General features: G+C 42.8%; 2 protein-coding genes and 1 long non-coding RNA gene across 5 annotated transcripts in view; 2 read left to right on the forward strand and 1 right to left on the reverse strand.

Moving 5' to 3' along the window:
- The window catches only part of LOC118377439 (zinc finger protein 239-like), a 48,259-nt gene extending 38,761 nt beyond the window's left edge, over nucleotides 1-9,498 (reverse strand). For 2 of the 3 annotated variants that reach the window (XR_008146115.1, XM_052528559.1), the window contains exons 1-3: nucleotides 9,365-9,498; nucleotides 5,205-5,385; nucleotides 4,093-4,206 (exon numbers count right to left, since the gene is read on the reverse strand). Coding sequence is in view for 1 of the 3 variants with exons in the window: in XM_052528559.1 (XP_052384519.1) it covers nucleotides 4,093-4,206; nucleotides 5,205-5,331 (241 nt within the window). In the remaining 2 variants the exon portion in view is untranslated. Of the gene's footprint in view, nucleotides 1-4,092; nucleotides 4,207-5,204; nucleotides 5,386-9,364 lie in introns of those variants that run through there. The other variant, XM_052528558.1, reaches the window with a different exon arrangement.
- LOC127932591 (uncharacterized) lies at nucleotides 7,151-8,203 on the forward strand. Its single transcript, XR_008146134.1, has 2 exons — nucleotides 7,151-7,358; nucleotides 7,453-8,203. It is a non-coding gene; the product is annotated as an uncharacterized LOC127932591 (long non-coding RNA).
- Nucleotides 9,430-13,677, forward strand: LOC118377438 (zinc finger protein 883-like). Its single transcript, XM_035764347.2, has 2 exons — nucleotides 9,430-9,577; nucleotides 10,038-13,677. Exon 2 carries the CDS (start codon nucleotides 10,145-10,147, stop codon nucleotides 11,984-11,986), a length of 1,842 nt encoding a protein of 613 aa, XP_035620240.2. The 5' UTR covers nucleotides 9,430-9,577; nucleotides 10,038-10,144; the 3' UTR covers nucleotides 11,987-13,677.
- Nucleotides 13,678-17,269: the final 3,592 nt, after the last annotated feature.

Genomic DNA, 17,269 nt, shown 5'->3' on the forward strand with positions numbered 1-17,269 from the left:
CTGGGCCTGCTAGCCGTGTTGCTAGCCAGCCAGCAGCCCTTGGCAGAGCATTGCACCATGGGAGGTGAAATTCATTCTGGGAATCGTAGTATGCTGTGTGGACCATAGAATCCATTCTATTTCTACGGTGTGTGGACTAGGGCAAGACAAGAGCGTCAAAGGGTTTTTATATATTGTTTTGGAACTAAACTATTACGTACAATTATTTAGCTGATTAATGTCATTTGACCCAATATTATGACCATAGATGAGCAAAATAACCCTGATATGTATGAAATTACATTTTAAAACAGTTTAGATTTAATTGTACAATTATTTAGTATGCTCAGAGTCTCATATGGTTTTGCAGAAGGAAAATTAAAGATTCTTCTGTTATTAAACATGGTGCTTTGTTTTTTTTTATAAATAAATTCAATTTCGAATAACGGTTAAACATATTGTTAAGTGTTTTGCTGTGGTTTCGGTATCGAGTATCATTTCCGTATTGAGTATCGTGATACAAAATTCTGGCATTGTGACATCACTAGAGGGGGGTATTACGTTCCAGTTACAGACAAACACACAGACAGTCATTGTAAATAAGACTTTGTTCTAAATTCACATAACTGGCTAAAGAATAAACCAGAATAAACAATACAAGCCAAAAATGTTTATGTCAAAGTGCCATGGTTAACAATGAGAGCAAATCTCTCTCAAAAAAGTGTAACATTCCCACACTAGAACAGAGGGTAGAGGCATGTCATGTCTGTGGTTTTAGAATTGATTTAGAATACCAGTTGTTTCCGCCAAAATTAGCACCTAGATCTAGACGCACTGCTCTGCACAGGAGTTTCTCTCTTTTTCTGAAGAGCAAATCTCTCGTTCTGTGTCTTCACCAGTTTTTCTGCAGATTAATTCGCTCAAGGAACTAAGCTTGATAATTTAGTTTTGATAATTTACAAGCTAGTTTTAGTTAAATGGCCAAGTATCCAGTTAGGATTCCAGCCCAAAACCAAATCCATCAAACTGCCCGATAATCACAGACCAGCGACCGCATTCACAAAGCGTCTCAGTGTACCAGCGCTGATCTACGATCATTTTTGCCTTTTAGATCATAATGAATAAGATTATGTGGACCGGATGCACCTGGTCCTAGATCAACACTCTTAACCTACCACCAGTTTTTTTATTATTTATTGCAGACAGCACCTTGCCGTTTGTATTTCAACAAACATTGTATGGAAAATATAAATATACAAATATACAAATCTTTGTTCTATTGAACATGCCATAACAATAAATGCATTTTAATGATATGAAGAGTGTCTTGGTCCTTGTTTCTTTGATGACCTATCTAACCGCTCTGCCAAAGAGCACCTATCTAACCGCTCTGCCAAAGAGCACCTATCTAACCGCTCTGCCAAAGAGCACCTATCTAACCGCTCTGCCAAAGAGCACCTATCTAACCGCTCTGCCAAAGAGCACCTATCTAACCGCTCTGCCAAAGAGCACCTATCTAACCGCTCTGCCAAAGAGCACCTATCTAACCGCTCTGCCAAAGAGCACCTATCTAACCGCTCTGCCAAAGAGCACCTATCTAACCGCTCTGCCAAAGAGCACCTATCTAACCGCTCTGCCAAAGAGCACCTATCTAACCCCTCTGCCAAAGAGCACCTATCTAACCGCTCTGCCAAAGAGCACCTATCTAACCGCTCTGCCAAAGAGCACCTATCTAACCGCTCTGCCAAAGAGCACCTATCTAACCGCTCTACCAAAGAGCACCTATCTAACCGCTCTACCAAAGAGCACCTATCTAACCCCTCTACCAAAGAGCACCTATCTAACCCCTCTGCCAAAGAGCACCTATCTAACCCCTCTGCCAAAGAGCACCTATCTAACCCCTCTGCCAAAGAGCACCTATCTAACCCCTCTGCCAAAGAGCACCTATCTAACCGCTCTGCCAAAGAGCACCTATCTAACCGCTCTGCCAAAGAGCACCTATCTAACCGCTCTACCAAAGAGCACCTATCTAACCGCTCTGCCAAAGAGCACCTATCTAACCGCTCTACCAAAGAGCACCTATCTAACCCCTCTGCCAAAGAGCACCTATCTAACCGCTCTGCCAAAGAGCATCTATCTAACCGCTCTGCCAAAGAGCACCTATCTAACCGCTCTACCAAAGAGCACCTATCTAACCCCTCTACCAAAGAGCACCTATCTAACCGCTCTGCCAAAGAGCACCTATCTAACCGCTCTGCCAAAGAGCATCTATCTAACCGCTCTGCCAAAGAGCACCTATCTAACCGCTCTGCCAAAGAGCACCTATCTAACCGCTCTGCCAAAGAGCACCTATCTAACCGCTCTGCCAAAGAGCACCTATCTAACCCCTATCTAACCCCTCTGCCAAAGAGCACCTATCTAACCCCTATCTAACCCCTCTGCCAAAGAGCACCTATCTAACCGCTCTGCCAAAGAGCATCTATCTAACCGCTCTGCCAAAGAGCACCTATCTAACCCCTCTACCAAAGAGCACCTATCTAACCCCTCTACCAAAGAGCACCTATCTAACCGCTCTGCCAAAGAGCACCTATCTAACCGCTCTGCCAAAGAGCCTATCTACCGCTCTGCCAAAGAGCAACCGCTCTGCCAAAGAGCACCTATCTAACCGCTCTGCCAAAGAGCACCTATCTAACCCCTCTGCCAAAGAGCACCTATCTAACCCCTCTGCCAAAGAGCACCTATCTAACCCCTCTGCCAAAGAGCACCTATCTAACCGCTCTGCCAAAGAGCACCTATCTAACCCTATCTAACCCCTCTGCCAAAGAGCACCTATCTAACCCCTATCTAACCCCTCTGCCAAAGAGCACCTATCTAACCGCTCTGCCAAAGAGCATCTATCTAACCGCTCTGCCAAAGAGCACCTATCTAACCCCTCTGCCAAAGAGCATCTATCTAACCGCTCTGCCAAAGAGCACCTATCTAACCCCTCTACCAAAGAGCACCTATCTAACCGCTCTGCCAAAGAGCACCTATCTAACCGCTCTGCCAAAGAGCACCTATCTAACCGCTCTGCCAAAGAGCACCTATCTAACCCTCTGCCAAAGAGCACCTAACCCCTCTGCCAAAGAGCACCTATCTAACCCCTCTGCCAAAGAGCACCTATCTAACCCCTCTGCCAAAGAGCACCTATCTAACCCCTCTGCCAAAGAGCACCTATCTAACCGCTCTGCCAAAGAGCACCTATCTAACCGCTCTGCCAAAGAGCACCTATCTAACCGCTCTGCCAAAGAGCACCTATCTAACCCCTCTGCACCAAAGAGCACCTATCTAACCGCTCTGCCAAAGAGCACCTATCTAACCGCTCTGCCAAAGAGCACCTATCTAACCCCTCTACCAAAGAGCACCTATCTAACCCCTCTGCCAAAGAGCACCTATCTAACCGCTCTGCCAAAGAGCACCTATCTAACCGCTCTGCCAAAGAGCACCTATCTAACCGCTCTGCCAAAGAGCACCTATCTAACCGCTCTGCCAAAGAGCACCTATCTAACCGCTCTGCCAAAGAGCACCTATCTAACCGCTCTGCCAAAGAGCACCTATCTAACCGCTCTGCCAAAGAGCACCTATCTAACCGCTCTGCCAAAGAGCACCTATCTACAAACACCTACTATTGTGTATCCTAGCAACCCTTCCTTCCTTTGTCACAAATCACACTGTATCAGACAGATCATGATGTTGTTGTGATATCAACATTTTTATGACACTAACTTTCTCGCGACATCTCACAGGCCCACCTACAACGGATGGATTCAGTGACATGAAACAATCTGAACGTTGCAGATAGAAATGGAATGAAAGGAGCTGACGTGATTCCCTATTCCCCCTCAAGGTCAACTCTGGACCTCGAAGCCAGTTCCACTGCTTGTTTTCATTTTTCACCTCTAACCAGGGCTGCTGAACTATCCGGTAGAACAGAAGACCAGCAGGCTCCGGACCTCGTAGGGTAAGAGTTGAATAGCCCTGCTTATTCAATCTGACAGGCAATCATTTCTGTTTGACACCATAGATTTATACCTGATTTGAACTTACATCCTCTGAACAGGCCTCTGGACTTACCCGGGTAAACCATTTCATCTTCCTCTGCTTCTGCTTCGTCATCTTCCTCCTCCTCTTCTTTGATAATCATATTAAATATGGGTCTTTCTGCCACGCTGAGACCTGAGAGGTGGTCTGAAATAACCAAACCAATATAATTAATTGCCAGCTGATACTGTAATGCTGGACATGCACCGTTGGGGCCCTGTGTTCCTCTAGGAACTGAAGGGAATAAGTCAGGGAGAATCTCAGTTTAATTTGCTTGATTCCTTGTCCTCTCTCCTTGCTTCTTTCTCAAAACCCATTGGATGAGGTCAGAGGTCCCCCCCCCCCTCTGACCTTTACATCCGATAATTTTTCAGAAGGAGAGAGGATGCGAGGAATCAAGGAAATGCCATTGAGGTTCTCCCTAAGTCAACATAATGCTCTGGTTAGGCCTACCTCTAGTTGGGATTCTCCCTAAGGCAACATAATGCTCTGGTTAGGCCTACATCTAGTTGGGATTCTCCCTAAGTCAACATAATGCTCTGGTTAGGCCTACATCTAGTTGGGATTCTCCCTAAGTCAACATAATGCTCTGGTTAGGCCTACCTCTAGTTGGGATTCTCCCTAAGGCAACATAATGCTCTGGTTAGGCCTACCTCTAGTTGGGATTCTCCCTAAGTCAACATAATGCTCTGATAATTTGTATTTTTTATTTAACTAGGCAAGTCAGTTAAGAACAAATTCTTATGAACAATGACGGCCTACACCGGCCAAACCCGGTCGAAGCTGGGTCAATTGTGCGCCGCCCTATGGGACTCCCAATCACGGCCAGTTGTGATACAGCCTGGATTCGAACCAGGGTGTCTGTAGTGACGCCTCTAGCACTGAGATGCAGTGCCTTAGGTTTACCTCTAGTTGCCTCTACTGTTATCTTTGATCAGTCCCGGATCCAACTCTTTTTTTCATAGTATTCCATTCATAATCATTTTGTTCACTGCTTTATATTTTTTACACTATTAACCTCTTTCTCCCATAGGTGCAGATCTAGGATTAGCCTAATCTCCCCCAAGCCTCTCTCATTGGTGGGAGGAATGAAAAACTGACCCAAGATCAGCGTCTAGGGCCAACATCACACAACATGGACTCACCTGGGTCAGCCATGTCACTATGTCCCTCCTCTTCCTTCACAGTCACATTGGGTTCAGGTTCTGGGGCAGTGGGACTAGGAAGGTAGTCTGATTCCGACTCAGACCCGGCGTTCTCGCCAAAATCCATTTCTGAATCCTTTTGGGCTTGTAATGGTGTATTCTAGTGTAGATCCATGGTTATCTGTGGGTTCAGTGACACATACACACAATGATATGAGACTGATTCAAGTATTTGTGCTAGGGCAGAACCAAAACCTGCACCCGGGGGCCCAGGACCCAGTTTGTGAAACCCTGGTTTAACAGGCATGTGCTCATGGCCTGTTAATACAGGTGTGCCTTATTGTTAATTAAGGGCGTGGCATCAGGTATAAATGTTTGGCCATGAGTTCAGTCAGGGGCTCCCCTTGATGGTGGCATTCATTTAAATCAGTTGTTTTATAGCAATTTTCGTATTCCACCTAGAACCAGTCTTCTGTGGACACTGTCAAGGCTGCTAATAAGGACTACTTGCATTGATTGTTTAAAAAATAAATAATTAACTAACGCTCTTTCACCGACTATACACACACTCACTACATAAGCTGCTGCTACAGCTCAGTATTATGTATCTGTATGCCTAGTCATTTTACATGGTATCCCTGCACATCAATTTGGTACTGGTACTCCCTGTATATAGCCATGTTAATGTTATTCACTCTATTCAATCCTTGTGTCACTACTTCTATTTTTATAGGACCCTGTAAGTAAGCATTTCACTGTTAGGGGCAGGTGATAAATTACATTAGGATGTCTTGTTTGTTGATTTAAAGCAAATTTACATTGTCAGCAACTGTCAGTAACCTTGGTCATTGTCTTATAGGCATACTACAAAAATCTATTTTTATTTTACCAGGTAAATTGACTGAGAACACATTCTCATTTACAGCAACGACCTGGGGAATAGTTACAAGGGAGAGGAGACAAATGAGGCAATTGTAAGCTGGGGGTCATTATTGTGCATTTGAGAATTAACAAAAAACGAAAATAAATTGTTGCAGCAGGGGCCTGTTGCACAAAAGTAGAATTAAGACATCCGGGATAAATGACTAAGCTGAGCTCAATGAAGCCAAAACATGTGCGTCCAGGCTTAATTGGTTGCACAAAGACCAAGCCAGGATGAGCAGACACGGATTCATTAAGCCAGGTGAAACCAATCCTGGATAGGTGCGCGCTCACGGCTCACTCAAATAGACCCCGCCACAGATCACAGATTAACTGATTTACCATGGCAACTAGAGCCGCGTAATTTTCCCCGTCGGAAGCACAAATCCTCATGGAGGCATACGAGGAGGTAAAAGATATAATTAAGAAGAAAGGCAACACCGCCACAGTGATAAAGCAAAGAGAAAAAGCGTGGCAAAGTATTGCAGACCGCCTGAATGCGTAAGTAGTGCACAATTACACACTCCGCTGAAACATCACAATTACAATTCAAATATTTAATTCACATCTCCAAAAACGCAGTTGTACTGTAATTATGAAACGGTTAAATTTTTAATTGAAATGCACTGCAGATATGAGTGAAATTGTGTACAGTAAGTCCATCACTGTATAAAGCTATGATAAATTATTATTAAAGCCTTACATTATTATTTAACGTTACTACGCTCAGTACGGTTTAATCTTAGCCGTTGTACTCTGCTTCTTATGTTGTCCACCGTTTTTTTTGTGTTTCTCCTGCTTTCATTAATGTAAAGCTGCTTTGACAGAATGAAACAATTGTGAAAAGTGCTATATAAATAAAATTTAATTGAATAAATAGATGAGCTATAATAATAATAATCACTTTAATTTATATAGCGCCTTTCAAAGGACCCAAGGTCGGTTGCTCACTGCACTGCAAAAATGTATTTCTTACTTAGTATTTTTGTCTTGTTTTAAAAAAAAAATATCTAAAAACATCTTGAATATTTTCTTGAGCAAAATTACCTAGGAAAATAAGCAAAAAAATCTGCCAGTGATGTGCATTGATTGGTGTAATATTCCTCATCTTATGATTTCAGATGGTCTGCAATGCTGACTGTGTGATCAGCAATGTTGTGGCAAAATGGCCTGGCTCAGTCCATGACTCCAGAATCTTTCGGGCCTCTGAAATCTATCAGTGCCTATCACAAGGTAAGCCACACAACCCCTATTTATAACCATCATGGCTGTGTCAAGAATATCACTGTGTTTATGAGGTAGTAATGATGAGATTTTGTGTTGACAGGTGAATTCTCTGGTGTGTTGCTGGGAGACAGGGGTATGGCTGCCAGCCTTTTCTCCTGACACCTTTCACAGACCCCCAGGAAGCACAGCAGGCCTACAACCATGCCCATGCCAGGACCAGGGCCAGAGTTGAAATGACCTTTGGCCTCCTGAAGGCACGCTTTCACTGCCTTCACAAATTAAGGGTCAGCCCTGTTAGGGCATGTGATATTACTGTGGCTTGTGCTGTCCTCCACAATGTGGCCTGCCTGAGGAAGGAGAGGGCCCCCAGAGTGCCACCAGCCATGGACTGGGACAATCCGGCAATCTTCCCTGATGACGACAGTGGTCGGCTGCTGAGGGACCAATATGTGTTGAATTATTTTAGTTAGTATGTGTGCTTTCAATTTTGGTTAAATATGTCCTGCGGTGGCAGAGGAATTTGGTTTTTTTTGGGTTTGTTTTTTTACGAATTTGGCCTCTTATGATGTTTGTGCGGTATACTGTGTGTAATACAAGGCTGCAGGGAGGCTACTGCATCCATTCATTTGTCTGTTCAGTTGATGTGTATGGATTTGTCCTGCATTTATTTTAGTGTGCAGACATGCAGGGTGTGTTATATACAGACCTTTGAATGTGTATGTATCATTTTGTATAATATGCTTGGATTCTGTGCTTTCCATCTTGTAGTGTCACTGTGACTTCAGTTTCGAAAGGAGCTGATGGTTTACCTGCTTTGTTTTGTCCTTATTCAATAAAGGAACATAATGTTACACATTGTGTTTTTATATTCATATGGAATGTGTATTTGTTTATATGACAGAGTACTAGGGCCACACTGAAGAAAAAGGATAAAGTCATAAATTTATGAGGCTGGTTCTTTCTGCAGAAAAGCTACATATTGTTTTTACAGTTTTGATACTTATGACAATGTGATACTTAATATTCTGGCACATCAGCATGTCTTTGTTTATGAAACCATACTGAAGTACAATTTCACGAAATGCCCCGCATCTCTCATTTTAACAACTGTCCTCCTTTAAAACAACTGGTTACAATATTATGACTTGTCTTTTTTTTCCCTCTGTGGCCCTAATATTCTATCATTTTATATATAGTCTATGGGAAACTGTAAATTATCTAATGATAGCAACATCTAAAAATCATTTTTATCCAAAATCATTCAAATTAATGATCACAAACGTTTAAATAATGACAGTGGGTCTAGTTATATGTGATAACAATGTATAGTGAGCAGTGAAATAACTATTGGTTTCCATTTGTGGTGACTGCTGACTGACATTAGGGATGAGATTAAATATATCCTGGAATTTAGCCTGGTCTGGAGCAGGCTAGCTCCACAGAATAAATCTCCATGGTAATTTATACCATAACATATCCTCCTGCCCCCTATCCATCTTTAGTGCAACCGGATTACGGATCAATTGAGCCAGGATCACCAAGATATCCTGGCTTAATATCCTAGTTTTGTGCAACAGGCCCCTGGTCTTTGAATTCTCATGCTCCATCCCTGATGAGAACTTGTTGTGCAATTGCTTAGTGCTAGTTATTTACCAGATGACCTCACCTCTTTAAACAGAGATCGGCTCACTTCAAAGATTAATTGTGTTACAAAGATTAATTGTGTTACAAATGCAGGTTTTTGACCGTTAAACTCTAGTTTACATGTGATTGTATTATCATAGACACCAGGAGAGAAGAGACGCTAAACAAGATGGATAGTGGTGATGCTACACAATATTAGCTAACTGAGCTAGCTCTCGCCGAAACTGACCCGTCCTTTTCGTAGCATTAGCTACCTAGCGTTCTGGTATATAGTGTTAGCTTGGGTGAGCACCTTTTCAATATAGCTGCGTACATTTAATTGGCCGTTAAAACATAATTAGTTAACTAGCCAGCGAGCTGTTACTCACCTCGACTTCCCTAGCGGATGTTATGACTGGAGATCTACGTCGACAATCGATTGCTCTGGCCTGAGAGCGCAGACAAACAGGAAGTTGTTGCCTTATCGTTGATTCCCCACGACTGCAACTGTATTTTTCTCTAAATATACCATGTAAAACGAAAACTTGAGCAACAAGACAACTTTATCTGGACGCACAGAAGAACCACAAAGCGAAAATAAGGTGATAATATTTTAATGCCACGCAATATAGTCGTAGAGATCATTGCTAGCTAGGCTGGCTAGCTATCCAGCTAACGTTAGCCAGCTAGCTATAACTACCGACAATGGGTCCGGTTAACTATAGCTACCAACGTTTATAACCGATATCTAGCTCGAACCCTACACTGAATCCCGAATTAACACACAGCTCCTTATGCACTTAGCTATGTAGCTATAACTGAGAGGATTGGATAGGAGTATGTTTGCAATACAGCAATAATTCCACCAGCCTGGCCTTTCGTAGGGCTAGATGGAGTACAGTAGTTGAGCTACTAGGCTATATTGCTTAGCTACAGCCGAACACCTATAAGATCAACACACTTCTAAGGGGTATCTTGTCTAACAATCACCTGCAGTTGAGCCCTTGACAGAGTATTTATTTAATGGTAATTAAAGTAGTATCAAATTATTTTATTCTTCAGGAACAGAGGAGAACGAGTGAAAGACCTTGGAGTAGCTTACTAGAGAGCACCGAACGAATTTCAGGTGTTCAACAACATCATTTCTGATACCTCGTGAGCAGGACAATATGAATCGTGAAAGAGAAACGTTGATGGATGAAATTGAAGAGAGTTTATGGACTTTAACAGAGGACAATTTACGCTCCCTTTGTGAATGCAGTGGAATAGGTGGCAAGGATGGATCCGAAATGAAAGGAAAGAATCAACGAGCACTACGGCGTAAAATCATGGAGGAAACATGGGAAAATGAGGATTTAATGAAATCTGAGGATCGGGGAATGTCATGGTTACTCCAACTGAAAGAGGACATCAAAAGGATACAGGATGCTGGGGGTGTGGCCTCCAGACAATCAGCGTCAGTGCAGGTGGACGACGGAGCACAAGGAAGCTGCGACGCAGAACGTAAAGAGGATGGAGGGAATCTTTATAGTTACCAGGACAACCCTCACCTGTCCCCCTTCCAAGAATCACCGGGTAGTGCTTCACTTGGACTCGAAAGCAGGAAAACACCGGGGCTGAGTGGAACGGTGAAAGGAGGAGAAGAGGAGGAGGAGGAGGAAGAAGAAGATTTGATTGAGGCAGCAGAGAAGAGTGTTAAAAAACGGCAGCCGAAACGCACAGTGAAAAAACCCCACTGCTGCTCAGACTGTGGCAAAAGCTTCAGTCACAAAAGTCATTTGACTGTCCATCAGCACACGCACACCGGAGAGAAGCCTTACCACTGTACGCAGTGCGAGAACAGTTTCTACTGCTCATCTTATCTGATATCACACATGCGAACGCACACCGGTGAAAAGCCCTACCGCTGCTCCGAGTGTGGGAAGAGGTTTGGCCAATCGAACGCCCTGAAGCTACACCGCATGCGAAGGCACACCGGCGAGCTGCCATTCTCTTGTTTGGATTGTCCGAAACGTTTCGTCACGTCGGCACACTTGAAATCCCACCAGAGAGTCCACACGGGAGAGAAGCCCTACCACTGCTCGGACTGCGGGAAGAATTTCTCCCACTCGAGCGCCCTGAGACTCCACCAGAAAACCCACAGCGGAGAGAAACCTTTCATCTGCGAATGTGGAAAGAGCTTCATTAACTGGGCCCACTTAAACTCCCATCAAAGATCCCACACCGGTGAGAAGCCTTACTGTTGCGAGCAGTGTGGCAAGTGCTTCTCTGAATCCGGCACCCTGTCAAATCATCAGAGAACTCATACTGGGGAGAAGCCTTACAGCTGTGATCAGTGTGGGGAGAGGTTCGCTCAGTCGGGATCTCTGACAATCCACCAGAGGACACACACAGGAGAGAAGCCCTACGCCTGCGATCAGTGTGAGAAGAGGTTCATTACCTCTAGCCACCTGAGACGCCACCAGAGGACTCACACTGGAGAGAAGCCTCACCTCTGTGATGAATGTGGCAAGAGCTTCACGCGGGCCGGAGCCCTGGCGAGCCACCGCAAAACACACACCGGAGAGAAACCCTACAGCTGTGATCTGTGCGGGAAGAGTTTTGTTCAGTCTGGGCAACTGACGAGCCACCAGCGCACACACACAGGAGCCAAGCCGTATGGCTGCGATCAGTGTAGTGAAAGATTCACTCAATCAGCCACCCTGGCCAATCATCAACGAACACACACGGGAGAGAAGCCCTACGGTTGTAATCTATGCGAGAAGAGCTTCGCTCAGTCGGGGCACCTAAAGAGTCACCAGAAAGCCCACGCCAGAGGAGGAATGTGTCCTCTTCCAACCCTCTCCTCTCCGACATCTGTTCCGGTACCTTCTGTAAGTTCTAAATGGTCCAAAACTCAGCTGCCGGACTCCTCAGCCACACCAAGTTCTGAAACCACATCACCAGTGTTCTATGTGAACACTGGCTACCCGCTACACACAGCACCTTCTGCTACTAAACCCCCTTATTGACTTGTTTTCTGCACCAGTGGTTGTCAAACCTCTCCTCAGGGACGTTTTGTGGATTTTGATCTATTCCAGAACTAATACACCTGATTCAACTGATCAACTAATCCTAAAGCCCTTGACTAGGTGAACCAGGTGAGCTAGTTCAGGAATACAACAAAGTTGTGAAACGTCTGGGGGTGTCCAAGGAGAGGTTTGAGAAACGCTGCTCAACACCGTGGACACTATGGGGGGGTTTCCCGGACACAGAGTATCATTTACAAAATAATTGAATCGAGATTCTCCATTGAGCTTGTTTTTTAGTTTAGGGCTCGTGTAGTGGGGTTATATTTATCATATGTGCATGTCTACCTTACATGCTACGCGTAATAAAACAGCAAAAAAAGCCCATTAAATTAATTATCTGACTCCATAAGATTAATGGCAATATGCAAGAGACTATAGTTAGTGTTACAAGACATCCTTCTAGGCATGGTCAGAGAGAGAACGAGGGAGACGAAGAAACCATGGCTCATGGGAGAGAGAGAGAAATTGAGAGAGTATCTCACCACAGCAGTTCAGGAACCAAAAAAGAGAGAGGCAATGAATATAAGACCTTTTATGTCAGACTTGTTTGAATTCAAAATGTGAGTTGTTGACCAATAGCATTACTGTAAAGCTAACCTCCAATCAGATATATATCATACCTACAGACCTGTAAAGACAACAGAAGCTCTGCTTGTCAGAGGTCTGACAATGGGGTTGGAGAATAACACAGAGAAGACGACACAGAGGACATTCTGTCTTACAGTTGATAAGAAGAGTCTCTTCTGGGGCTGGTCTGCTCTGAACTATTATAAACCGTTGTCTCGGAAACCGGCTCTATGGGCTAAACATCATCATACTGACCTGTTTCAATGTCATAGAACATGTCATAGTGAACTGTGTGTGTGGAGTGGGGGATGTTTGGGTGAGTGAGTGGGGTGGGGTGGGAGGGGGTGTTGAGAGTTGTATCTTTCATGTACTCCCATTATCAATTCAATTGTTATAATGTAGAATGTTTTAACAATAGTAGGTATGTATTCATGTATTCAATTGATCAATAAATTTAACCCATTATCTTCTCAACAATGTCAGTTTATCACCTTAATTGTTTAGTACGCTTAAATATATATATATATAATCTGTTTTAATATAAGTGCATTGAGTGTGGGAAATGTGCTCTACCACATATAATTATTGTTATTAAATAATTATGAAACGACTCGTGAAACCTGAATAAAGGATACATCTCATAATAATATACAAGGTCAAGCACTTTTCATGTTTAGTCTTCACATGATAAACACATCAGGACTCTCAGAGGTTCCTGTTCAAAGTGGGTGTCAGGTAAAAGTAGACGATGGCAGATAACAGGATTCTTAGTGAAAGGGCTGTTGTTGTTGAACGTGTTCTTGATTTATAGATCCGGGAAAATCTTATCCAGGATCTTTCCGAAGTAAGATTAGCCTACACGAGACGCTTATTTGTCACTACTTAAATCAAGTTTTTATATCTAAATCAACGTTTGATTGGTCTGGTATTTGAGCTCATCGGACTTGAGATCCTGGAATTATTTCCCAGCAACCCCCTAATCTTTATCTAAAGGCTGCGACTAAACAAAGTAAATGTAGCCCACTTACTTATTTGTCATGTGAATAAACTCTGAGGAAACAATATCTTCCACAATGAATCAGGTGAGTTTGTATGCTTTTCAACAGCATAGGCATGTTGTTCTGTATAAAATGTTTCAAATATGTTTTATTGTAGAGCAGAGGAAAAATGCATACAAATGTACATTTTGTTGTGAGCAATTATTTTGACATAAATGACATGAACATACAAAACATCAGTATAATAAAGCTGAATATCAAAGTTAACACATTTAAACAAAATGCGTAGATCAAAAACGGTATGAAGAGAAAAGGAAAAACCGAGACTCAATACAAAGTGACTGAAAAGAAACCTCCTGCACCTTGTTCTGGGGACAATAAAAGGCCACTCTACAATGTGCCGTTTTCACACGCAACACAATGCCACAGATGTCTCATGTTGAGGGAATGTGCAATTGGCAGAGCTGTTGCCAGATCATTTCATGTTCATTTCTCAACCATAAGCCATGGTAAGAGAGGTAATTTTACAGAAGACGTTTTATATTTTTGTTCGGTGTTCAATAACGTTCTCAGTAACGGTTACAGAAATATTTTTCTTCTTACACCTGTGATGGTGTTTATCTACATTAGTTGAATGCACTGACTATGTCACTCTGGATAAGAGCTCCTGCTGAATGACCAAACTGTAAAAGTAAAAACAAACATGTTCAAAGCGTGCTGGGTATTATTCTAATGAAATTAACATTAAATTACCAGACCAAGGGCCTCCCGGGTGGCGCAGTGGTCCGGTAGGGATATCCTTGTCTCATCGCGCTCTAGCGACTCCTGTGGCGGGCCGGGCGCAGTGCACGCTAACCAGGTCACTAGGTGCACAGTGTTTCCTCCACACATTGGTGCGGCTGGTTTACGGGTTGGATGTGCGCTGTGTTAAGAAGCAGTGCGGCTTGGTTGGGTTGTGTTTCGGAGGACGAATGGCTTTCGACCTTCGTCTCTCCCGAGCCCGTACGGGAGTTGTAGCGATGAGACAAGATAGTAACTACTAACAATTGGATACCACGAAATTGGGGAGAAAGGGGGGTAAAAATAATAATAATAATAATTACCAGACCAAATCTGAACGAATTATAGACGTCTTGGCTATGTTTCACAAGTTTGAACAGCACGGTTCAGTACGGCACAGGACAGTAGAGTTTTATTCAGTAGAGTACAGTACAGGACAGTAGAGTTTTATTCAATACAGTACAGTACTGTAGAGTTTAATTCAGTTGTGTACATTAGAGTAAAGTAGGGTACAATACAGTACATTATACTGGACTATTCTACTGTACTGAACTATACTTTACTTTCCTGTATTGTACTGTACTGAACTATACTTTACTTTCCTCTACTGAACTATACTTTACTTTCCTCTACTGAACTATACTTTACTTTCCTCTACTGAACTATACTTTACTTTCCTCTACTGAACTATACTTTACTTTCCTGTATTGTACTGTACTGAACTATGTACTTACTGTACTGCTCTATACTATTACTTTCCTCTACTGAACTATACTTTACTTTCCTGTATTGTACTGTACTGAACTATACTTTACTGAACTATACTTTACTTTCCTCTACTGAACTATACTTTACTTTCCTCTACTGAACTATACTTTACTTTCCTCTACTGAACTATACTTTACTTTCCTCTACTGAACTATACTTTACTTTCCTGTATTGTACTGTACTGAACTATACTTTACTTTCCTCTACTGAACTATACATTACTTTCCTCTACTGAACTATACTTTACTTTCCTGTATTGTACTGTACTGAACTATACTTTACTGTACTGAACTATACTTTACTTTCCTCTACTGAACTATACTTTACTTTCCTCTACTGAACTATACTTTATTTTCCTGTACTGTACTGTACTGTACTGTACTGTACTGTACTGTACTGAACTATACTTTACTGTACTGTACTGAACTATACTTTACTTTCCTGTACTGTGCTACTCTCTACTGTACTGTACTGTACTGAACTATACTTTACTTTACTGTCCTGTACTGTACTGTACTTTACTTTACTTTCCTGTACTGTGCTGCTCTCTACTGGACTGTGCTGTACTGTGCTGCTCTCTACTGGACTGTACTGTACTGTGCTGCTCTCTACTGGACTGTGCTGTACTGTGCTGCTCTCTACTGGACTGTGCTGTACTGTGCTCCTCTCTACTGGACTGTGCTGTACTGTGCTGCTCTCTACTGGACTGTGCTGTACTGTGCTGTCCAAACCTGTGAAACATAGGCGTCTATGTTTGGGTCAGATCAAGGCCGGACCAAAAACACACGGCCGGAAGACATTGGCGTCGGTCCGTGCTGAGTGGAACGATCTATCCTGCCTTGTCTAGCGTATTTTGTTTTGTTGACATTAGGAAAGTTTACCGACAAATTTTCTGTTTACATCAGGATTGTCATTAGATACATTTTATTCGCATAACAAGGTTAGATAGAAACCAGGTTACTGACTTGCAGTCAGTAACCTCCATCATTCAGGGCATCATTCAGGGCAGAGCCCCACATTATTAGCATTAATACGTGTTACATATCTATTTGCAAACAATGTTAAATAATATATATATACAGTGGGGTATTTAGTCAGCCACCAATTGTGCAAGTTCTCCCACTTAAAAAGATGAGAGGCTGGTAATTTTCATCATAGGTACACTTCAACTACGACAGACAAAATGAGAAGAAAAAAAATCCAGAAAATCACATTGTAGGATTTTTTATTAATTTATTTGCAAACTATGGTGGAAAATAAGTACTTGGTCAATAACAAAAGTTTATCTCAATACTTTGTTATATACCCTTTGTTGGCAATGACAGAGGTCAAACGTTTCCTGTAAGTCTTCACAAGGTTTTCACACACTGTTTGCTGGTATTTTGGCCCATTCCTCCATGCATATCTCCTCTAGAGCAGTGATGTTTTGGGGCTGTTGCTGGGCAACACGGACTTTCAACTCCCTACAAAGATTTTCTATGGGGTTGAGATCTGGAGACTGGCTAGGCCACTCCAGGACCTTGAAATGCTTCTTACGAAGCCACTCCTTCGTTGCCCGGGCGGTGTGTTTGCGATCATTGTCATGCTGAAAGACCCAGCCATGTTTCATCTCCAATGCCCTTGCTGATGGAAGGAGGTTTTCACTCAAAATCTCACGATACATGCACCCATTCATTCTTTCCTTTACACGGATCAGTCGTCCTGGTCCCTTTGCAGAAAAACAGAAAAGTAATACTAAGTGTATGTTGTGTAGTAAGCTGTTAGTAGCCCATGTGCCTCACCCTAATTTGGTCTATCGTCACCTCTTAATTTCGCCTACTGTTCTGACTTGGTGGTGCACATGGAGCCTATAACCTGTTTTTGAGAAATGTAATCATTGAATATTGTAAGAGCGTTCATTGTCTGCTTATATGCCCCCTTTATTTATCCTACGGTTCTGACTTGGGGTACAGGGAGAACACTGTAAGAACGGCCCATGTTCTGAATTCTGTCGCTGTACATTTCAAAAGTGCTGAGCAAATAGTTATATTGACTACGTCTATCCTAGCTCACTCAGTAATGTCTTAATTCAAATTACGGATTGCCTCTTATCCACTTGTCCGCTTTTGCC

The sequence above is a fragment of the Oncorhynchus keta genome, chromosome 10 (assembly GCF_023373465.1).
Source record: "Oncorhynchus keta strain PuntledgeMale-10-30-2019 chromosome 10, Oket_V2, whole genome shotgun sequence".
NCBI lineage: Eukaryota > Metazoa > Chordata > Actinopteri > Salmoniformes > Salmonidae > Oncorhynchus > Oncorhynchus keta.

Coding starts and splice junctions, on each gene's coding strand:
- LOC118377438 (XM_035764347.2), top strand. CDS start 10,145: ATGAATCGTGAAAGAGAAACGTTGATGGATGAAATTGAAGAGAGTTTA.